General features: G+C 38.7%; 1 protein-coding gene across 3 annotated transcripts; it reads right to left on the bottom strand.

Annotated features, from left to right (window-relative positions):
* Nucleotides 1-180: 180 nt before the first annotated feature.
* DIPK1A (divergent protein kinase domain 1A) lies at nucleotides 181-18,199 on the bottom strand (the record flags this gene model as incomplete). 3 transcript variants are annotated; one of them, XM_082002937.1, is made up of 5 exons in its annotated part: nucleotides 17,997-18,199; nucleotides 3,560-3,694; nucleotides 3,162-3,269; nucleotides 2,311-2,487; nucleotides 181-993 (listed from the first exon to the last, which is right to left on the bottom strand). In XM_082002937.1, the coding sequence occupies exons 1-5, from the start codon at nucleotides 18,048-18,050 to the stop codon at nucleotides 181-183; spliced, it is 1,287 nt and encodes a 428-aa protein (XP_081859063.1). In that variant the 5' UTR covers nucleotides 18,051-18,199. The 3 variants fall into 3 exon arrangements, with proteins under 3 accessions (XP_081859063.1, XP_081859065.1, XP_081859064.1); XM_082002939.1 differs by lacking the exon at nucleotides 2,311-2,487; XM_082002938.1 differs by lacking the exon at nucleotides 3,560-3,694.
* Nucleotides 18,200-24,720: the final 6,521 nt, after the last annotated feature.

The raw sequence follows: 24,720 nt of genomic DNA, 5'->3' as shown, positions 1-24,720 counted from the left end.
TTCAGTGGTATGTTCATTCTTCGAGAAGCCCTGTCATAAGGTACCGACTGAAGGGCAAGAGTGAGAACCATTCATTTGAGTAAAGAAGTGTCTTTAAAAAATGCTGCAGATCATTTTTATCAAATGTGGTAGGCCACCTCTTGTGGCAGGCATCAATATTATCTTCTGCTGGTGGAGAAGCTAGGAATCATTTGTATGGGAAATTTTCTTCCACAGTAAAGTTTTTAAGTTATTGAGTATTAAAGAATGTTCCATTTCCATCTGATTTGCTGTGACTTTAAGGGCAATACACAAGTACAGTTGTTTTTCTAATTCTTCATGGATATCAGAAGGAGCACCACGAAGCAGATAGTCTTTAAGTAGCTGACAGGCTTTTGCCAAGTTTGGCTGAATTACTTCTGTGGTACATCTCATTTTGCTTTGGTCGCATAGAGTTCTACAGTCTGTACCGTAAATACAGTCCAAGTCTGATTGACACTGACGATCTTTTATTATTTCCTTCAAATTAATTTCTGGCACAATTTTCCTCATGTCCATCATTTTCAAATCATATTTATCATTATATCCCAGGTTTTTGGCACTTGTATCACACATAAGAAAGTTTCCATAAGGTCCATGGAAAATATCTTCCACAAACTCTAGAAGTCCTATAGCTATTTTTGCCTTTCTTGGCCACGATGGAGTAAACCATTGGTCCATGCTTCTTCTGAAGCCAGAGGGAATGAGAAGTTCTATAATCCATGGAAGGCTGATTCCATAGAGAGAGGTATATTCAACTCTTTCAGTCACATAGAGATCCCCACAAAAACCCATCAACTTGGGAGTATGTTCTTTATCCTGCAAGATAACCATTAACAGAAACTCATCAAGCTGCAGAAGTGCCCATGTGGATTTCGCCTCTGGCAAAGAAACTCTACCATCTTTGTTTCCATCAGCAAAAGATAGGATGAGATTAACCAGTTCTGAAAGATTTCCTTGTTCACCCAATTTTGCCTAAAAGCAACAAATGAAAAAGATTAAGTATGATTTCATTAACTACCACCAATCCACCTGTCATTTTACCTCCAGTTATTCTCCTTCTATGGATAGTGTGGTAGGGTATGTTTTGTTCTGATTTTCATTGGTTATAGATGTTACAGGACTTGCTACCAGATGCCTGAAGAGCTTCCTTTTTGTTCTGTTTTCAAAGGCAACAAGTATATGATCTTCTGAAAGTGCTAGCGTTCTTTGCATTTCAAAATGCAAACATTAAAATTGAAACATTGGTCTTGGTCAGGTCAGTCTTTAGAAAAATCGTATCAAGTAGCATGTTAAATATCGTCTTAGAAAAAAGTATGTAGAATTCAAATGTTTAGATCAGGTTTAGTTTTCAGCTGATTAAACCTTACAGGTGTAGAGAAACTACTAAAAAGTACCAAGACACACTGGGTACAAATCCCCATACGGTAAGTGCAATGAAATACTTAATTTTGTTATTTGATATAACCACCTCCATGGCATCAATATAGAGAAAGAAGCCATTCCTGCAATCAGAACTGTTGCATTTTCAACTGCCACCAATGCACACAAAGTCCAATAAACTCTTCCCAAATTCTCCTAAAGACTACTCTAAAACACCTGCTGCTCACCCATTCTTGGAGACGAAGCTACTGTAATGCATGACAACTGCCATTAGCTTTATGTTGCATGTGACTGCATGTGTACACATAGGCTCAGTCAGCTAGAACAGCATTATTTCCATCACTGGAGACATAGGAGCTATGACAACAGCAAGAGAATTTTAAGAAAGAAAACCCAAAATTCATATTGACACAGCATCAAAATGATGACTCAATATTAGAAAATTCTGGGGTAACATTAAGGCAATATAAGTAAGTATCACATTAATATAACACAGAAAGAACTGGGAAAAGTATGGCTGGTCATTCTGCTTAGAGAGATTCCTGCTACTCAGTTAACACAGTAACTCTTCCCAAGCATGAACAGTTTTCAAATTGTGCTTCAGTCTTTGTACCTGGTTACAACCACCCCAAAAGCAGCAGAAAATATTTTTACCATATATCATTCTATACAAATACAAGTGAAACTGGAGACATGCAAGATGCATACCAACTTCCATCTGTTAAAAAGTAATTAAAAAAAATAATTAGTTACTTCAAACTTCGAGATAAGCACCTCTGGGAAAAAATATTTTTGTGCCGATTATGTTTCTAATATGCACTTGAACATGGCTCATACAATAGGGCATTCTCTCCAGCTGCAGCAAAATAAACCTTTCTGTCAAAACAGAATAAATAAGCATATACCTACTTTAAAAAGACCATAGACCATTTCTTTGAATTTCTCAACAGTGGTTCCTCTTGTTGGTTTATCAAATAGGACTATTTCCTTCCTTGGTTCTGGGTCAGTACCAAAATCAAGTTGAGCAGCTTCTTCCATCTGGCATTTTATAACACCTTGCAGATTTCCCCAGATTCCTAAATACATCTATGCAGGAAAAGCAGGGAAAAAAGTAAAAAGCACTGTACAAGTCCATCATCTAAAGACCACCTGTACTCCAACCACTGCTTCAAGAGTCAAGTAACAACACAGATTAGAAAACCGAGTCCTGCATACAGACAAATACAATACACTATTGCAGGTACTCTGGAGATAATACACTGTCAAAATACAAAGACAGCTTGATAAACAATACATTGGCATTACTGACATCTTTGCGTAGGTTGTTAAGAGGCTGCTGCTTCTATTCGGGAAGCAAGATAGCAGAGAAGTACTATGCTGTACAAAAGGTTATTACTCTGTCAAAACATAGAAGGATCCAGTATATTATATATGTGTTTATAAAATATATATAATAAAGTATATTTTATTATATTTTATCAACATATACAAATAACATAATACTATATACACGTGTATTACATATAGGTGCATGTTGTATATAATATAGAATTAATAATGTGTATTATACCCATATATTCTCTCTATACAGGTATGCTATATACATAAATACAAACATGCTCTGCATATCACAGCACGCAGTTTGAAATAATCTGTATCAAACAGATACAGCTTGCTGAAAATAACGTCTACTTGATGTTCTAAGAGAATGACTTTTCAGTGGGAAATAATAAAACTGGGATGGATGAGTAAAGCCTCACCTGGTTATTGGGCTTTGTTGACAAGCATTTTCCAAAATACAATGTTTCTTTAGCACAAAGACTGCTACATGCTGACCCATCAATAACTCCAGTCTTGTATTTATCACACTGAAACAAACAGGGAGAAAAATATTTAACATTTAATATTTAAAGGAGTCAACAACTGTATCTCTCCCAACACCTGACTCTTGAAAGAAACATCTAGGAAAACAATTTTAATAGCCCTATACCAAAACAATGTTAAGAAATGTAACTGTTTTTATCTGTAATTGAAGATGTAACCTTACATCAACATGACGGAATATCAGAATTTGATTAATTTACATGAGGCACTGACTGAATTAGCTGTGGAATTAGTCAGGACAAACACTTAAGAAAGCTATGCTAAATATACTTACTATTATTTTCCTACAGTCATGTCCTCTGCATAATTCTGTGTAGGTGGAGTACTGAACATACATAACCCAGCTGCCAATAAATACTACTAACCAAGAGATGAAGAGATACTTCATCCGCATATATGAGAAATGTACCTAGAGGACACAAAGATAAAATATTTGTAATTCATTCAGCAGTAGTCAGAATGATAGAAACAAACATGATATACTTATTTCACCTTTTAGAATTTTACTTCCACAGTGATAGAATAAGCAGACTGCATTATATGGAACATTTGCTTCCTTCAGTGGGCAAAACTGACAGGGGAGGTCAGTTTGACTTATGTAGGTAGAAGGAAAATTAAGATATAAATAAAATAAAACACAACAGACCCTCATAGGGCAAACCAGGCTGCAAGAACCAACTTGATCAAAATCATAAACTGTCAAAGCTCAACTACTTGCGTTTTTCTCTAAGTCCAGTTACCTATGTTCCCCTCCTGGTAAACCAAATTCAACAGACCAGGAATCTGGTCAAAAAATAACCTGCGTTAATGTATACATATGCAAGATAGATATAAGCAGGGTGGGTATCGGGAAAGGTTCCATGATAGCCCCACCTTCAGTGGTAAGAGCAGCTGTATTGGGTCAGTATGAGATCCGTTTCTACTAGTATCCTAATCTTCAGCAATAGCTAAAAATAGACGCCACTGAAGAGTGAGAACATATAATATATACCCCAAATGTGCTCCCATTTTCCTTTAGATGAACTTGCTAAGCCAGATGTGATTTTCTGTATTTAGTAAATCTCAAACCATTTATCTTTCATGAACTTACTCAAGACTCCTTAAAATCCACATAAGCTTTCAGCATCCACAACACCCTTTAGCAATTAATTCCACAGGTCTACTATCCACTGTACCAGGCTCAGGGACTGGACTTTATTTTGCTTACATCCGTTTCACATTAGCTTTGAGATCCCATAGTTCATGTATTTGAAGAGATGAGTTATCAATTTCTGTTATGATATTCCACTCTCTCCACATCTGTTATGATTTTGTGAGCCTCCATCACATGCCTCCCTGCCATGTCATCTTTTTTATAGATTGACAGGTCCTAACTTAGTTGTTCCTCATAGAGAAACCATTCCATATGTTTGGAAAAGGTTCCAAGAAAGGTAGTAATGATGAGCAGTTTTGCAGTCACGTACGTGCCAGGGTAAGCCATCTCACACATGCTAATTTCAAATGACTCCATCTGCCTGGGAGGAAAAGCACTGAAGTAATTCCAAATTACTACAATTTGATAGTACTTACCTTAAATCACAGTAAATGGAATACATGGCTTCAGCCTTAAGTATTTTGTATTTTCAAAAAACAAAAAAAAAGTTACTAAAGAAAATAATCTTCCACAAATATAGGAAGATCTTCAACAATGCATTTCCCTTTCTAAACATGTAATTTGTTTATTTTTAAGGGAATTGAGATCAAAGCAGCAGTTCTAATCAGTTGAATGGTAGCTTGGTTTAATACCTATCACATGAACTGCCTTTTTCAGACCTTAAGAAAGGAAGTATAATTCCTAAGAACACGAGTCCTGCTCTCAACCTAGAGTGGTTCTGACTCTTCCACCGTAACTCACCTCGTGATTCAGGGTATACTTTCACACAGGCACTCACTCCATCCAAAGACTAAAGAGGAAGTGTATCTTGACCCCATATAGTTCTGTAAGGAACATCAACTCTCAAACAGAAGCAGGAATGCAAGAAACACAGAAAAACTGCTAGGAAAGATGATGCTATATGGCTCAGCCCTTAATTTTATATCCTATTATCATTCAATTTTATAGCATAACTATTTAAAAAACCAAACAGGTAATTGTGAATCAAGGGGAATATGCACGCAAGGTGTTTTAACACTGTCAAGTGTAGAAGAGCAATCCCAAATTCCACGTGACTCATTACATGAGAGAGACTGAGAACCTTCTGGCTATATTTTGAGAAGTGGGTACATACCTCTTATGCCTAAATGACCCTAAGATACAATGCTGCCAAAGTCAAAGGCCTCAGTCCAAGGAAGTCTTAATCCTCCCCACCTCACCCCCCCTCCAACAAAACCACAAAAAAGCCCAGACTGAATAATGCAAGAAGTTAACAACCTAGTTACACAGAAAAGCAGGAGCATGCTGGTATGGCCTTTAAACGGTTCTAGCATGAGTATTTCTCATGCTGCTTTATGTCCCTTCAAAACACATCGTACCATGAAATTCCACATCAAAATAGTGTTTGTGGTTCCAACATGCTAACAAATGCACATTCTCTGTAAGAGCGTAAATTTACATACAAAATGGGTGAACAATTCTCCTGAGGACAAGCAGAAGCAGATCAACCCACCCAAGGCCTCACAGGTAACAACTCATAGCTAAATCTAGATCTGAAAAGTCACCGTCCACTGCTGTAACCACAATTTCATATGTTTCTCCTACAGTAGAACAAAAACGTTTTAATGTTGTCTTTATGTGATCTGCTGAAGCTTGTTCAAATCTGCACATTCTTCACCTTGCTCTGCACAAGAATTCAAAGCTTCGGTAAAAAATTAGGAGCATCACTGCAGTTTATTTGGGAACAACCTTAAACTTCAGACATCTTATTGAAGTAAATGAGAGTTCCAGCATGCTTGTATACAAGTCTAACAAAAGAGGCCTGACTTGAAAGTGGGCATTTTCCTTCCATAGGATCATATACACACACTTTTCCACTTTATCATCTCAAAACTTCTTTCTGTGCTTCAAGATCAGTGCCTCGGCCCTTGAGTAAATATTGTAGTTACATCCCAGCATCTGGAGATTTAAGAAAGTGTTTTCTATTTTCTTTAATATACTAAGCTATAATTTTCTGTATTTCAGCTGAAATATCACAAGATGATCTGGTCATACAGCCACAGCAACTTCACAGACAAGTAAACGGTTATAGTAAAAAACTCACTAGTGTCATATTTTAAAGTTTTATGCTTTTGAACATCGGAACCGAAACAGAACAATCACATCTTTGGACTTCCTTAGACTGCAGTTTCACTATACAAATTGTTCAGTATGGTACAAATCGCTTTGCCCCTGCTTCTTCACATCTCTATACTGAAACACATTTTTATTGTAATTACACCCAAAAAACTATTTGTGAGTCTATACCACAGATGAAATCGGGGAGTTGACCTGATTCACAGTACAAACCTGCAAATAACTGTGTCAGCACAACTGCAGGAGAGTTCACCTTATCAAAACCAGTAGAAATATTCTGAAGTAATCTTACTAACAAGATTTTAAATGCATTTTCATTTTTTTTAAGTTTTGTTCCTCCACTGCCAGTGCTGCAAGTGGAGCCAGTTTGAAGAAGACCATGTACTGCAAGCAATTTTTTTTTAACCATTCATAGTTTAGATTGTTGAAGAGAGCAAAATTAGTGTTACTTTCTGTAATACACATAAGCATATTCATGTACCAAAAAGTCACTTAAAAACCAAATCATTGTACCCACCCACAGTAAACCATGTTTATAGATCCTTGGTCTTCTCTAAACATCCATTAATAAAACTAAATACTAAGGTTTATCATTAAACAATGTAAAGGTTTTGTTTATGCTAAGTACTATCAGAATTTTGAAAGGCTGATTGTGGCAGTGTAGATGTCTAATAGTTTGATAAAACTACACATCTTTTATATAAATATAGATTAAGAGCAACATGGAATACAAATACCCAAACCCACACTTACAAAAAAAAACCCCACCAACTTTCAAAGATTTGGGCCACTTTAATAAATGAAGTATTTCAGTACCCTCTTACTTACTTATACGTAACTAGAGAAGGAAAGGTAAGAGAGCGCTGTACAGGAACATAGGATTGTCATGCTACAGTGCATCAATGGCCCACCAATAAAGTTGCTTTGAAGAAAAGACAAAAAAATCACATCAAGGAATTATCAACACAAATTTAGAAACCAAATAATCAAATATTTAATCACAAGTTGTTGATTCAGATCACGTTTTCTTCAAAATAAAGAACTTTCTTAAGCACTGGTGGCGGTGACTGAAAACTCATCGTATGCATCATTATTTTGCTGCTAGAAGTCTCTGACAGATACACCTAGGAGAAGTGAACTTTCTATAACCAGGAGCTTGAAATGCCTCATACCCTTAGTCCTTCCAGGTAAGGGCTGAGGTTAGCAAGGGGCCAGTGTTAGATAAATAATAGATTATCTGTTAGATAAACAGATAAACAACCAAATTAGTATCTGATCTGTGTTTAAGCAGAGCATTTCTGTTTTCCAGGACAGATAGCTCCTCAACTGATTAAAAATTTCGAACTGTTTTTCAACTTTTATGAAACTAAGCAAGTGTTTTATTTTGAAAAACCAAGAGTTAAGCTGAGAAAAATAAACCAGAAAACCTGATACTGCTTCAGAGTAAACTCTCAGCCATGAGCGGAAAGCTTGGAAAGCTTATGGAGGGAGACCTGGGAGGAGCAGGAAGTGGGTTCCAGAAGATGGCAACAGGATTAACAGTATTATTTAGCTTTAAAATGGAGAGAAAACACAGAACTGCAGCAGATAAAAAAAAGCTGACTTATTTACAACTAGAAAAACTACAATAATTTATGAGTACTTATAAAAATACAACAAACAACTAGCATGCATTACACCCTTTCCTCTGGAAAGAAATAATCCAAGAAAGGTCAGTTCTAAAACACACAAAGGTGATCCAATCCATGCAGCTGTGGTTGTGCCACGTGCCTCAGCTGTGCATCCCTATTCCTTCACTGCTTCACACACACTCACTCGACATCTTAAAACTACTTAGGTTAAAAAAAAAGAGAGAGAGAGATACCACTAACTGCTTTTATTCTGGTGATAAATCTTGACCAGATAGTTCCTTCAACCAGTTCTTTTATGATATTTTATTGGGAGTGTTGTAAGACAGGAATAATTTCTGCCATTTTCCTCAGAGCCACAAAGATCTTAGTTGGAGTAACATGTAATTACCTCTAAAGCACAGTGTCCCCAATATGGATACAAACTGGATAGAGTACAAAAACAGACCAGCAATAATGGCATGTGGTTTACAGCACATTTAGGAACAGCTTAGAAAATGTGTGAGGAAACTGGGGGTAGGGAGGACAGAATATCCAAGAAAACAAAACTGACAGCAAGGAGCTGGGGAGCATCAAAGAGACATGCTATACATAAGCCTTTCCCATTGAAAGAACACTACTAAAACAACAGAATTGCAAGACTTTTAGTGCAATTTCCTAGCTTAAAAAAGACAAAATACCACACCTACATGCTTACAACATGAAGAATCACAAACTCTTGAAAGCCACACTACTTGAACAGACAGATGAAAAGCAGAAGTCATCCTACATGTGATTGAGCAATAAGTGAGAACTGATACTTTACCAATAGGTTCAGAAATATTTTCACCACCACCACATCTACAGAAGAGAACGGAAATCTTGTCCAAGCTCAGGTGGACTCAGCCTCATCTATTCTTTCTTCCAGACCATCTTCTGTATTTAGTAATTTACAGTTTTCACTTACTAGTTTTTTTCTTTCCAGTACCCATCTCAAGCTATTTGCTTAGCAAGTGTCCCCCTCTTGAACCACACATTATCTGCCATTCTTTTTCTTCCGGTTACTTCCAGTCTATTTCCATCTGATTCAGCAACACCGCCCTCAATTCCAGTCTTCTTCCACTGTCTGTCTTCCATTCTCAAGTACATTTCCAGCACTACTCAGTGCCTCATCCATTTCTTCAGTTTCTCCAGCACAACTTTCCTACTTCAGAACCCTTAATCCTGAACTACTGCCCATGTGCAAAATTCGCTTATCATCCACAAGCATCCTTCTTTCACAGCTCTGGGATGCCAGCAGAGGTGGTATGGCAAAGCACTAGCAGGGTGTCTCTCTCCCTGTTCTCACTTCCAGAACCAAAGGAAAGCTGTAAGCAGGGCAGATGGATTCTTTGCATAGTTTAGTTCTTAGACTCACACTACACAAAATAAACCAAAACAAAACCAAAGAGATCTATTCTTCCCCAGCAGATCTGTCCCAGGAAGCCCAGGTTATCAGCTCTGAGGCAGCCTTCCAGCATAGGTCTCCTGAAACACAGTTTTGAACTGAGGTGTGACCAAACCAGTAGATCAAAGGAACAGGATTGAGGGATTCGCCACATCTGGATCAGTTGTGAGCATACAAACAGATTTTTCTCAGTCCATCTAGAGAACACAAATGAGCTTTTTCTTTGCTACCTTCGTACTTTCTGCTGGTTGAAGGGCAGATGATACATAATAGTTCTAGCACCTACAAATAAGAGTTACTATGGTATAGTCATGCAGTTTCAATGTCTTTGGTAATTTACTTATTTTTATTTGTTCTTATACCACCTAAAAACTCATGGTTTCCTAACCTAGAGTTCAATTCTTTTTTGCTGGTTTCAACATAGTAATAATACCAACGAGTGCTCTGTAGTACAGTTCCTGAAATTATCTAACTAGGCAAGTCATCAATTTATTTTTACTTTGGCCTAACGTTTCTGTAACTAGATACAGCATCAAACAGAAAGAATGACCTTCTTTGCCTTTGCAAGCAGAATGAGATACAGCAGCATCCGAGGAGAGGTACAAAAGTTATTTGTAACTAAAGCATGGTATTTTGATAAAATTCAGATCAATTCTGATCATTCAGATCAATTAAATTATTGGTAACTATGCAATGAAACCATGTTGATTAGTTTTCTGTACTCATCTTTTTGTTGGGATTGACTTCTAGTTAACTGAGCAAACAGCTGCCCTTTATTCCCACTTGCACTTCCTTGCTCAAACGCTCTGTCAAAGGTTACCATCACATAGCAAAGTCTGTAGAAGCAAACACACTTAGGTCTCATACTCTGAGAATCATCCTCTTCATGAAAAAAACATTTTCACAGGAAGTTTCCAGTAGTCAAAACAAATAATGAGCTGGAGTAGCTAAGGTATGGGCACATGCTCACTCTGCCACTTTAGCTGTATGTATAGTAAACTCATGGAGCATCTTGGACTACCCCAGCAACACTCCACAGAGCTCAGCTGTTAGCCCTACTACTAAGTACAATTAAGATATGCCTGTCTGAAAAGAGAATGGCTCCACTGAGCAAAGGCTGACTGAAAGCATCCTTAACTTCTTGCACGTACACTGTCACGGACCTAATTTAAGAAATTTTATTTTCCATCTAAATAGGTACCACCAGTGTAGTGTTGTGAACCTAATCTCAGACAAAGTTTCACCATGTATTTAATAAAATAAATAAATCCCAAACACAACTGTCACACACACAGAGAGAACTCCAGCAATGAAACTCTTGAGCATCCAATCTGAAAAGGATTTATGTTTTTAAACAGTTTATGATATTCTACCTAAATTTGCTGCCAACAAACAAAAATCAGATCTTGTTTGGCATTTCAGGTAAGTCCTCTTCCTTCCTAACCAACCTCCCACACTCAGCCTAGAGCTGCTGAGATACACTATATAGAGCAAGAAAGAATGGTAGTCTCCTATTCTCCATCCAGCACTTGGCCTACAGCAGCTGGAAAAGTTGACAGATTACATTCCTACACATAAAAGCTTTCTCCAGAAATGTGGTGGTTTGGGGTTTTTGGGGGGGTTTGGGGGTTGGTGGGTTTTTTTGGGTTTTTTTAATGGCTTGGTGTGGTTTTTGTTTTGTTTTTGTTTTTAAGTAAACAGCACTATAGTTACAATCATAATAACTTAAGAATTCAATAGCAAAGCAGGGTGCTTTCTCTATCATCTGATATATTTTAATATTGAAATATCTTTCATTTTGTCATTGAAGTTTAATTATGTCTCTTCAAATTAAATTTTTTTAATCCTACCAGAAGTCATCTCATATCTTGATATACCCTCTGCACATTCTTGAAAGAAACATTTTCCCTATAAGTCCCATTCTTCAGATAAGTCCAGGTACTATTTCTTTCAGAAAGTAAATAAAAGCACCAGTTAAAAATAAGCTAAAAAAATGTTTCCAATGAAAGCAGCATAATTTAATTCATTTAAAACGTTTCACTTCATGGCTTTCTCCTTTTAGCCACAAAAGGGCAGGATTGCCTATACAAATTGGGGAGGGGGGGTAGAGCGACTTACACGGCGACACACGACACACAAAGTTAACACAAAGCGATTCAATTATAGCATTTCCTACTTTCTTCCTCTTCAAGATTGATATCTATAAATCAACTGCCTCCAGAATATCTATTCTTGCAATATAAAAGCACCTAACTTACACCTCAACAATGCTAAAATTCTGTGCCAAAGAAACACATGCATGAACATCAACTCATGCTAACAGAGGTTCGCTGTTAGATTTACTCAGCTTCTGTGAGGCAGGGCATAGGGTATCTATTCATATGGTCCAAGTCCCAATTTACCCCATATTGCATTCTACAAAGCATTTCAAGTATTTCCTTTAAGGTCTATTATCCAAGCTGGGAGACAAGGAATATAAGGGGAAATAATTTTTTTTTGCTATAAAATAGATATTGACCCAAAATAAAGTAATCAAATCAAGGCTGAAGCTATAGCAAGACACTGCCTTTCTTCTGGTAAGCACCAAGCCCTTAAGTGCTTTCTCTTAAATGTAATTTTTAGTTTTATTTCTCCAAAGTACAATTTGACAGAAACTATCATAACACATTCCACATTTTGATACCCAACACCATGCATAAAAAAAAAATCCATGACAAAAACTGTATCAGTGGAGAGTTTCTGAGTATGTTTACTTCAACATACCAGCATGTCTTCCAGGGCTTTCTAGCTCACAGACGCCAAGTCTGGATCTTTAACTCCATCACACACACTTTCAGAGATTCAAAGTAACATGAGAACTTCTTTTATTATGTGAAATTCTATCCACAAACACAAAAGGATGACAAATATAATGGCAGGCAGTTTTCAGCGATTCAAGCAACATCTGTCTGACACAGAAGCTCATAAAACTTAAAAAAAACCCACAACATAGGTTGCAGATTATTATGAACAAGCAACCACAAGAAGGGCACAACTGTCATTTACAGAAACTAAGTGAAAAATATATGAAAGATTATGATACCACAGCTGCAGTCTTTCTGGAAAATAAATCTGCAGAGAACAGGATGCTTGGGGCAGAATTTGAAAAGGAAAGATTAAAAAAGTTTTGGTTTTTTTTTACATTGATTTTTGTTTTTAGAAGTGAACCTTTCATAACTATTTAACTACCCAATCCTTAATAAAATATTGCAGAACACCTACAGGGAGAACTAAAAATTATTTTCTCACATCCTCATTTCTACAGATAACTATGACAATAGTCTTTCCAAAGCATGTCACAAGACTCTTCTCTACAAAAAGTCTTCTATTAATAGAATTACTGAAAATTCTAATAAGTTAACTTTCTTCAGTATTTCCCCACACATACATAAGAGGAAGCTCCTATGAAGCAGGAATTATAGCAAATAAGTGCTAATGATTGTCTTTCATCTATTTGAAAGATAAGATACAGTGATTTCCTTTAGACGGTGGGTGTGGGTGTGTTTATTTTTAACTATTTCTAATACCCCTAATATTGTAGAACATACATACTAAAGTACACAAAACTACTGGTAAAATCTGAGAAAGACCAACAAATAAATCTATCAAGTTTAGGCAAAGCTGTTTCATGTGTAAAAACTTCTTGGGAACCACAGCTTCTGAGACAACAAACCCTCTTCATTCCTCAAAGTTTCTTGCTGACTTTATGCACCTTTATAATACTAAACTTTAAACCAAAGTGCTATTTCATGCGATTTTGTATTAAATGCATACCATTTAGTACAATCTCAGAGACCAGCAGTGGTCTGCAGGCCTCAGGACCACTGCAGAGTAGTGACCGTATTAATTGTAGAAGAGAGAAAACTCTATGTGTGGGTTTATCCAAATTTGTCCTCCTTCTCAGGCAGAAAGAAAATATGTTTGGGACAGAAAGTCCTCCCCAAATGCCATCTGACTACATCATATACTTGGCAGAAAGTTCCAGAGAAGCTAGATTTATTTTGGGCTCAGCACTGTGCCAATACAGTCGTGTAGCTTTTGACTTGCAAGAGACATACATCCTGCCAGTTCAGAACATGGACAAGAGCATCCATTGGCTTCCAAAAGACCACAAGATTCCACTCTCTTTGATTCAAAGGGAATTATTTTTCTAGTAAGGACTTCCTTATGTTCAGCAAAAGGATCAATAATTATTTGGTTTCTTCCTATACATTCCCCCTACCAAATTTCCATTCCTCCCTGAAATCGGTCTGTGAGTGTAGACACACTTAGTCCACTTCATCTCACAAGTGTCAGAACTGATGTGCGTGTGCTGTACTAAAGCAGCAGGGACACAGATTTACTGAGCCTGGTTCGGTCACATGTGCACTAATGCACCCTGAATACAGTGGACTACTGCACATACGCTATGCAGATCATTTGAACGCATTGCTGAGCAAGAAGTCCCAGACAGAGATTAGGGAGCAATACATACAGACAGACTTCATTTGGAATCATGACAAACTGCTACAAATATGTTATTAAAGGTGTTTCAGGGCAACAGAACAACTGAGAGTTCCGAAATTATCAAAAAAGGAAGAAAGTGTTCAAAACCAGGAAACACAATTCCTCTTTTCTGCTCCACTCTTCGAGCAAGATTTTTAAATATGAGCCAGGGAACGCAAGAATGAAGGAAAGCACTTGTAAGGCTTAAAGGGATATTAGAGTCGACTTCTTCCATGACTTGTACATTCTACTAAGTCACGTGCATTGAATAATAATTCGACATTCATCCCCTGGAAGAGAACTGGAAAGCCACTTTTGGCAAAACTCAAGCCTGGATGCACTCCAAAGCATATGGAGAGTAGTGGATCAAAATGCAACAAAATTTGCCAGTTTTTTTTTTAAGTGTATTTTTTAAATAAAACATTTTTATGGTTAAAGAGTATGAAAGTGTTTCTTTAATAGTAGAGAGTTTAATTCTGCAAAGTATTCCACATAACCATAGTGCACTAATCTTCTCCAAATCCAAGTTGCTCACTCCGTTTGTTTTACATATTAGCAACAGGAGAGAACAGATTAAAAAAAAATGTCAGCTGATCATGTCAGAAATTCTGTTTTGTTCTCTGCTCGGATTGGTTTACAGATCATAGGATGCATTTCAGGTAGGCTGACATGACACCTGAGAATATTAGCCCATGCTGTCTTGGATGCCACGTACTGGACACGTTCACATATTTAAGAACAGACAGCGCATGCTTAAGATTACTCAGGATACAGGTAATTGAAGACACTAGCATAATCAAACTGGGTAAACAAAGTTGGAGATATTTTTTTGAAATAAAATAATGACCAAGATGGAAAACAGGATGTTTCCCCTTAAAAGATTAAGCAAAGCAAAACAAAAAACCAAAAAGGAATTAAAGTCTTAGAAAGAAATTATATAGGAAATGTCTGTTATGTAGGGGTTTAAAACGTCTTTATTCTTTCTCCCTGCAAAGACAGTCTATTGTACATTACTGAAGTCCATGTGGCGTCTCTAAAGAGTCTGTAAACTTGGTTCAGAATCTCTAGAGACCAGAAAGCTTCCAAGCACTCAGGTGTACTTTACATGTTTATGGTCACGTGCAATCCTGCTGGCTTGCCCTCAGCCTCATGATACAGTCGCTAACTGCAGCTATGAAAGAACTTCATGACAATGTCTCCCAGATTTGGTACACTAACCTCTCCTTGTAAAACATAAATCAAATCCCAACAGTGTTAATCACCCAACTGTAAAATCCTATAAATACAATTAGATTTTTTTGTTGTGAGCTATTTAGTAGTGTTTAAAAGTTCATCAGGTTTGAGGGGGTTTCTTTGTTGTTTTATTTGTTTTACTATTGTTACATGATTTGCAGTCTAAGCAATGGGAAAATTTTTTATTTCAGAGTTACTGTTCTGTGGTGAAACTTTAACATTGTCTCTGTGGGTACCCAACCACTAGGTTTTGGGCTGAGATAAGATATCTAAGAGTTCACCCTGCTCCTTTTACATGAGCTGATACTTGGCAGCACATCCTTCCTAGCCAGCAAGATCTTCAACTGATTACCTATGGATCCAGCATTCTGCATAAAAGCTAAAGAACATGTAAAATAATAATAATAGAGCATTTGCCATAGAGTATCGGTTGCAAACCAACTCATAGCATTCTGCTCCTATTTACAGCAGGAAAACTAGAGAAAGTATTAAGTTCTGACCCACAGAACCTGATATTCTATCAACTCACTTCACAACGCAGCTTTAAAGAAGTCTGGAACACTGGCCAACAAAATTTGGAAGTCACTCAGCAAAACTCACCATTGTACAACCATCTTCCCTGGTATGCTTCTTGAAATATTGCATAGCAACACTACACAAATCTTTTCATCTTGCTGATAGCTACATCTCAGTGAGCTGAAGTCTAGAACTTCTTTAGCTAGCGGTGGCTTCTTTGGAGACAAATCTCAATAAAGCACTCAGCAATTAGTATAGTTAAATGATGACTACATTTGTTATGTACTAACATACAAGTGACAAGAAAAGCCAATATATTGATAGTTTGCTGCCATTCTACGGATGCATCAAATATCAACATACATTGACTGCTTAAGACAGAAAAATATGTTCATGTTCACAAAGTCACTAACAGAGCTCCTAAAACAAATCTGTAGAAAATTCAAATGCAGCTTCCATATAAGAAAGCACATTCAGATTTTTTTTTTTTTTTTTAAATCTGCTATAGTAACAAATGTTTAAGTTCTTGGGCTTCCCTAATAAATGAACTTACTGTCTTCCTGTTTCTCAGCAGATTTTAAAATAACAAATGTTGAGAAGAATGGAGAAAAATGCTGTCAGACATCACCATATAATAAACGGAGAGAGACTTACCATCAAGTCAAAGGAGGAAGCAAACAATTTGGAGAATCCTAATTTGAAAGGTAGCATAGAGATTATTAATTCATTTTTATTTCTATCAGAGGCTTTCTCCTATGGGAATCCAAATGCTATACAAGTGTCTACTTCAGTAGATAGATCAAGAGCAATCTTTTCTGGTCTAAAAATCAAGTGGTACTGACCCAGAAATGCAGATACATACCATAAAACAAATACTGAAGAGGGTAAGATTATACCTGTATCTGTACACTTCTTCTTAAATATTACATCCCGTTTCAGGAACTTCCAAAAAGACAGTGAGATTGGAAAAGGTCCAGTCAGGAGGAATTAAAACATTTGAGATTTTAAAATGCATCAGGATGAAGTTTACATTTTTTAAGCCAATGATCACAAACCGTTTAATAAGGTAACAACAGATGATGAGCATATAAGCAGCATATATAAGAAAATAAAATATTATATTTATGCCCTCCAAGTCAAGAGATGCTCATTTTAGTTTCAATTTAATTAAAATACAATGCAACAGATAAAAAGGATCCCCAGAGAATAACCCTCAACGTACCACAAAGTCTTAACTGACCAACATTTCACAGTAGAACTTCCTGCTACATGACAGCCACAGCACTTTCAATCAAAACACCCTTACACAGATAGCTTAAGGAATACAAACGTGTACCTGTATATGTAAGTACAAAACTATGTCTATGAACGCATACACAAATGCATGGAGCAACTAACTACCGGGCAGCAGCAGCAAAGTGACCAACGTCAATTCTTTTCAAGACACGTGAAAAAATGAGTCTGCTCATGCAAGCTCTAGCCCATCCTCTGACGGGATGGATGTCCACAGCACCGGCGATAGGTGTAAAGGAGGAACATGTGGAGAAAAGCACGAGGGTTCCTGGCAATACCGCAGGTGTAGCTGACCAACTGAAAGTCAGTCTCTCGTGAGCCCGAGGGAGCCGGCGGACAGGCGGCCGCGTAACAGGTCCTGCCAGCGAGCAGCACGGGCCGCTCGGGGAGGGAGCTCCGCGGAGCTCGCTGCGCCCCAGAGGCGGCAAGAGAGGCCCGATCCGACCGGCGGGGAAGGGCGGGAACAGGCACCGCGGCCGCCGAGACCGCCCGGCACCTTCTCCAGGGCCTCAGGACCCGCCGCCAAGGGGCCCGCCGGCCGCGGTTAGCGCCTCAGACCCGGCGCCGCGACCTCCCGCCGGCCCAGCCGCCGAGCAGGAGCGCGGCGCAGCCGAGCCCCGTTCGCCGCCAGGCGCCGGCGGGAGGGAACGACGGCCGCACCCGCGCCGGGCCGGGAGAAGCGGCGAGCCCTGCGGAGGGCGCCCGCTCCTGAGGTAACTTTGCGGGGGGGCCGGGGCGAAGAAGAGCGGGGAAGAAAGGGTGCCGGCACCGGCCTGCCCGGCCCGACCCGCCCGCCGCGGGGGACGGCCCGCTGCCGGCCTACCTGCGCGTAGTGGGGTTTCCTGAGCCAGGCCCCCGGGAAAAGCCGCCTCGCCATGGCAATCACACATCCCCGCAGCGGGCGGCGATCGGAGGCGGAGCGGTGAGGAGCGCTCCCCCGCCTGCCACTGCAGCCGCGCCGCCGGCTCGACACGGCACACGCGCGGCGGTGAGGGGAGAGGGAGCGAGTGCGGCGGCCGCCTTCCCTGAGGCACCGGCGGCGGCCGAGCGACAGCAGCTGTCAGCGGGCAAAAAGGGCGGGCAGCTGCCGCCTCCGCCGACGCAAAAAGCCGCCTGCGCCGCCACCCTGTGCTTAAAGGGGGGGCTCGCAAGGGCTGTGAGGGAGCGAGGCGGGGCTGGAGGGGGAGAGGCCTCTCCTCGCCCCGCCCCTCCCCCCCTCAGCCGCCTCGCGCCCGTCGGTCTGTCCGTGTTCCCGCTGCCGGGACAAGAGGGGCAGGAATGGGGTTCGTCGAGCCGAGAGCCACCCCCGCGGTCCCCTCGGTGCTCATGGCTGGCAGAAAGTGCTCGGGCCCTGTCTGGGGACAATTATGAAGAAGTCGGTTAATAAATAACGTGTCTCATTGATTGCGAACAGGCTCCCGTCGTTTGCTGGACATGGTATTAAAAACAGCTGTGGGCCTGTTACAGTCTAAAAAAAATGGTATTTCCTCCAAAACAAGGAGAGAGGACTTGCCTGGGCCCTTACTAACACAGATTAGGGACATCAGTCTCATAAAGCAGGGGAAATTTTTAAATGGCTCCTTCACCAGAGGATCCCTCAACGCTGCATTCACTCTGAGGAGACCCAGCCCAACTGAAATTAGTGGGAATTTTTATTTTTGTTCTGCCTTCTTGTGTTTATGATTTGATTGTGATTTTTTTTTTTTTAACACAATGTGTATAGCAGAGTCAAAGTCAGAAGCTGGGAGTCTCCCGTTCAGATGCTTTTTGGCTGTGAGACTGTGGGCAAAAAGATTATGCCACAGCGTGGGGATAAAATAATGAGATGAATGTAGCATGTTGTGGCTTTTGTATTCAGTACTCTTACCAAAGACGACTTCTTTGATGAAAAGATGGGCCACAAAAATAGTACCATAAGAATAAGTTACGTTTTTTTGGCAGGGTTTACTCATAAGGAAAGATGTGTATCTGGAAACCAAATGTTAGGAGCTCATAAAGCATTAAAACTCTGCAGAATTTAAAGAGACTTGTGCTTTAAGATTCAAGAACAGTTTGCAACCGCTTTTGAATAATATAATCACTGCCAGAGTCGCTGTGAAGTATAAATCTGAAAATTAATTAGTAAGATTTGGCTCTCCAGTAAAAGCAATCCTGGCTTTAATAACAGCCAGTGACTCTCACAGTAAGGGTGTTTTCTTCTCTCTATTCAGGCAGGCCCAGATGGCCGCGCTTTCTGCATCACCTCCTTCTACAGTTCAGTGGTTTGTACAAGTTTAGCTAGATTACAGGCGTGCAATGGAAAGGCAACACAAGAGGAGACCACAGAGCAAACATTTAAACGTTTTGCTGAATAATCTCAAGCCATTACTTCATCCAGTGCTCTACGCCAGCCCTTGGAATGACAGGCTGGGAGTAATCATAAAATGTGGGTCTCCCATATGGCAGGCAAGGATCTAAATGTTTCACTCCTGTTACGTCTGGATCCAAACAGTTCCTGGCATATGTTCATGAGGGGATATATTTTTCACTTAGTACACGAGATCTTAGTCATCTGTGAGAGCAGGTGCTTTATGCCAGCACCAAAGTGTTCAGTTCTTCTTCAAGTACCCTTTGTGCCCAGGCTTTGCTAAATGCTGAAAAGTATGGCCATTTCAGCCTTTTTCAGCTACCTGTTAAACGCAGAAAATTCCCAATTAAGCCTCAGGAGAGGCAACTCCCATGAAACGCTAGGCCTCGTAAATCAGAACAGTAACAGAAAAGGTGTAACATGCACTGAACGTGGCACTCGGTGTGAAAACCGAAGGGATATTCTAAAGACCAGGGGGCAGATGAGAAAAGCAACTGAGATGATAGAATATAAATCATACTGATGTGTTACTTACAGTATAGCCTTTCCCTTCACACATGCCTTTCCATTCTGCAGTTCACACATTATCCATTTTTGTATGCCAACATCAAAACTTTTGCATATCTTAATGCACAAGCAGTAAAAGTTATGCTGATTTATTGCTACCTGTTAATATTTAAGTTTCATATCCAGCTATATCAACACTGAGTGGTGTTATCCTAGTGATGCAGGGTTTGTGTGTAAGATAGAAATCAACTGCTGCTTATATAAACGCAGTGTTTGTCACTCACAATGTCAAAAGGTAAATGTGGTTTTATAATACCTTCTTACATTCACCTTCAGTTCTATGACAACTTGGAGCTTATTACTTACTAAGAATAACTCAGAAAAATCTAAAAGTGGCTACATGTGCTGAAGTGTCCAGGAACTCTGGACGCACAATGAATGAAAATATAAGGCTAATGAGGAGAATGGAAAACTACAAAGAAGAATCTTAATTCTTCAAGATACGCAGTATAATGTGCACCTTTACAAATATAATAAAGAATTTTATTCAAGTTCTTTTGAAGGAAAGTCTATGTTACTTGAGCAAGTAATACAGGTTTTAACATTAAACAAAAACTAAACATTAACTTATTGCAATGGTGCTGGACTTGCTTCTTCTACAGTTATTTGAAGCAGCTGCACCCACATAGCGATTTAACTCGAATGATATCGTAAGAGACTCCATGGGAAATCCTCAGGGTTCACACGCTCTCCCCACCATCGTATTATATGCAGGGAGCCTCTGGCTAATGTTAATAATCACAAGACTTCTAATGTTAATAATCACAAGACTTCTCTTTTTCACAGCAGCTTTACCAATTTTCAGTCTGCCTAGCATGGCTTCCTGGATTAGTGGTCTTATTCTTTGGATACGCCTAAGAAATATTCTGTGATCCTGGGCAGTACCACAGTTTTAAAGTATTACAGCAGCAGTAGGAATGGAATGCCTTGGTATTACCAGTTACCTTGGTTTGTAATTACTTTTAAGAAATGTATTTACACAATATACAATGTGACAATGATTTAAAGTAAAACCACCTGCATTTCCTAAAATAAAGTCTATGAAAATTTAGAGGTTTCTTTCTCTTCATATTATCCAGCCATCAAGGTGCTTGCTCAGAGATCTGTCTGGGAGTGGTTTTATACAGACCCTACTTCCTTAGGCTTGCCTTTGTGGAAGAGAATAGAGATCTGGGGACACGTCCAACCTTCAGACCTAAACTCTCCCTCGTGTTCCCTTCAGAGTGAGATTCTATTTCCTTCCCCTCCTGCAAATTTCTGTGAACTCTGATTTAATCAGTGTGTCAACTTTAATTTTATCCTCATAGATTATTTTCTATCATATTAAAACTCTTAAAAATGCTAATGCTTCTAGTGCATGAATAGGTGGAGCCATCTCTTACCCAGAAAGCAGACAAAGCCTGTTAAGGATTCCCTTGTGGCTTAACTTGTTATAAAGAAATCATTAATCTGTTTGAGGAAACAGACTCTTCTAGCCAGCAGGTTTTATTTCTAAGGCTGTATTTATATGGTCACTTCAATGTTGCAGAAATGCACCCTGCTGCAGGAGCAGATGCTGTCACCTTCTTCTCTTGCTCTTGCAGTTGGTGCCTACCTTCTCCCTTGGGTTGGCACAACCATTTCTCTTGTTGTATAAAGAACTAGATCAATGATCTGAGCTAAAAACTAATCTTAATTCTTTTTTCCTCTGAGTTAGGTTAGAGGCATTCCAATTCTTTTCATCAGTAGCTTGGATTTACACCAAAGTGGCTGTTTGTAACCACTGAAACTTTTATCTTTTTTAATCTATATCAAAAATCATGTTTTAATACAGTCAGATAAATGACATAAATATATGTGACTCACTTCTAGCTCCTGAGTTAGATCCAACTATTATTAAACATTCAGAGATGATGATTAATTTGGGGTACAAGTCTTTGGTTTGAGATACACAATGTCTACTGTTTTTTCTGGTATATTGTTTAAAATTCAAAACGTACTAGAAAATATTACAGTTTACAGGTATTAATAACATAACATGTTTAAAGTAAATAGATCTTCATAAATTCAGAATAGAAAGCTTTATATATTACAGTCCTTTATATGTTACAGGACTGAGCAAACTCCAAAAACACTCTGCGCAGAAGAAAAGATTTGAAGGTAGTCATTATCTCATTAATGGTCAGTTGTAAGCAAACGCTAAAAAACAGGTCACGTTTGTATTCTCATTGTTTCAAAGTCTACAAAGACAATGCAGTTCAGATTCGATCAACCAACAAAATCAAGTTTCCTTTGTACATACTAGTCCTTTCAAGTCTATTCCCTCTATTAATTTCTGGAGTTATGAGGTTCAAGAACTTTACTCAAGATTAATTGAGGTTATATGTTAAAATGCATGGTCACAGCACACTTGTTAGCATTTAGCTATTTCTGGTTTGGAAATCATTTTATCATTTTCAGACAATTTATTTTTGCCTAATGATTTTTAAAATGTACCTGGCTTTCAGCATGGTTATTTTGCTTAATTATCCAGGCTGTTTCCTTCTTTGAATTAATAGAAAAATAAAGTTATAATCTACTATAAACTTCTGTTCACACTACTTCAAGTAAAATACTTGTTTGTTCAGTTTATCTTATGTTCATTGTAGTCATCTGTTAAAAAACCTCAAACATTTTTATAATGGGAATGTTAGAGTCTTAATTCCTATTTATGGACTTTCCCATAAAGATTAATAGTCTAACTGGCATTTTCTTAATGCCCTACTGCCATTTCCCAAAACTTCTTACCCTGAATTAGCACTTCCACTTTCCTCCTTACTTTATAAGGTAGCTCGGAGAGCTAGGAAACATCCAAGTTCTAGCCCACACTCTTTCAAAAATCCTGCTTAGGTTCTAAATACTGAATTCCAGTACTGAAGCTAGTGGAGACTGACATAAGAAGGTCAATGATGAGAAAGAGATGTCGGCAGAAAGATTATGTTCATTTTTAACTCCTACGGAAGTTTAGTAGTGGAACAAATTACCTAGCAGGGTAGTACATTTTTCAAGACGTGGTGTACTTAGTTAAGAGCTCTGACTTCAGCCCAATGAGGAAAACAGCTGCAACGGTTTAATGCATTGCTACCCCCAGCCGTCCTGCCACCCCGTCTGCCGGAGGACATTTCCACAACAGAACTGTTTTCAGTTCATAGTCTAGCATGTTTGCTTTAATTGCCTGTGAATGTCAGCTCGCACTAAAATGCTAGACTCTGAACCTGAGCTAGTGAGGTACAGCTATGCCCTGCCTTCTGCCAGCTGTGGTACGGACGAGAAAAATGGGCAGAAGAGCAACTACAGATAACAGCGCTGCTATGCGAGGCCCTTTCCTCTCTTGTGCTCTACTACTTACACCTACTCCCATGCTGTTCTCTCCCTTCTGCCTTGCAACTCTTTGTGTAGCTGCATGGTGAACTGTTTGCTGAACCCAAATTAAAAATAACCCAGAAAAATTAAAAAGCCACATCAGTTCTCTGGTTTGATTCCGCCTGCCACTCAAAAGACTCATATTCAGAAATGCAGGAATAGCTTGGCATTTGGAAGAAGCAGCAGAAACAGGAACTGCTTAAAATGGAGTAAGAAGAAAAGCTTTTCAAATCTGCCCTAAAACTCATGTCTCCTTAAAATATATACTCCAGCCCAGTGATTTGTTGGGCAGAGTGAAAGAATCATTGTGTTATGTAGGAATCTGAACTGAACTAATCGTTCCTTCGGGCCTTAAATCGTACATAAGTAAATCTGCTTCAGTTCACAGGCTTTAATGAAGCCTGTATGCAAGAATCTGGCCCTGTGTGTAAGAATTAATACAATGTACCGGCATGCCTTATCAAACAGTCTTTGTGATATTGGCAAAAATTACTCAAAACATAACATTTTGTCTTACTTGTTTTGCTACATTCAAAATCTATATGTGAAATGCAGAAATTTTGTACTGCGTTGTTAGAGGATTCTGACAGCATCCTGGAAAAGCAGTAACAATTTGCAGAAATCTTTAGGAAATAAATATTTCCTTTTAAGAAACCTTTAATTTTAAGGATTATACATTTGTTAGGTCTAAATCCTTTTTTTTTTCCTTTTGGTATTATTAAAGTTGGTAATTCTGAGGTAATTTGTAATACATTAACTTTCTCAAAAAGCTATTACCCTTTATGAAGGAAGCAGCAATGTACTGCCAGACAGTACAGTATATTCCTGTCACAGAGCAGATGCCTTTTTCAATCCCTAGAGCAGGCAGTCTATTGATTCTATATTAATTTGTTCCTGTACTTTCTGTAAAGTACTGTGGGATTGTTGATAGAAAATATCCCGGTAGGCATAAGGTATTAATTGAATTATTTTAAATTTGTCAACATCTAAATTTCTACAGTACTTCGCAGCAATTCCCACTATAAACAAAATTACTTGAATAAAGTAGAATTATTTTATACTTAGAATTATTTTTTTAGAAGCAAAAATGCTGTTTTAAGCAAAGTATGGAACTCCATTCACACACAGATTTTCTTAAATCATTAAAAATACACAAGCAGAATAAATTCAGTAGTCTAAAATATATTCTTTGAGTTCTTCTCTATGTAATAGCACACATTTCTGAACAACAGATTTTTTGATCCATCTATAC

The sequence above is a fragment of the Phaethon aethereus genome (assembly GCF_964289735.1).
Source record: "Phaethon aethereus genome assembly, chromosome: 8".
NCBI classification, from domain to species: domain Eukaryota; kingdom Metazoa; phylum Chordata; class Aves; order Phaethontiformes; family Phaethontidae; genus Phaethon; species Phaethon aethereus.
This window is presented reverse-complemented; position numbering and strand designations above follow the sequence as displayed.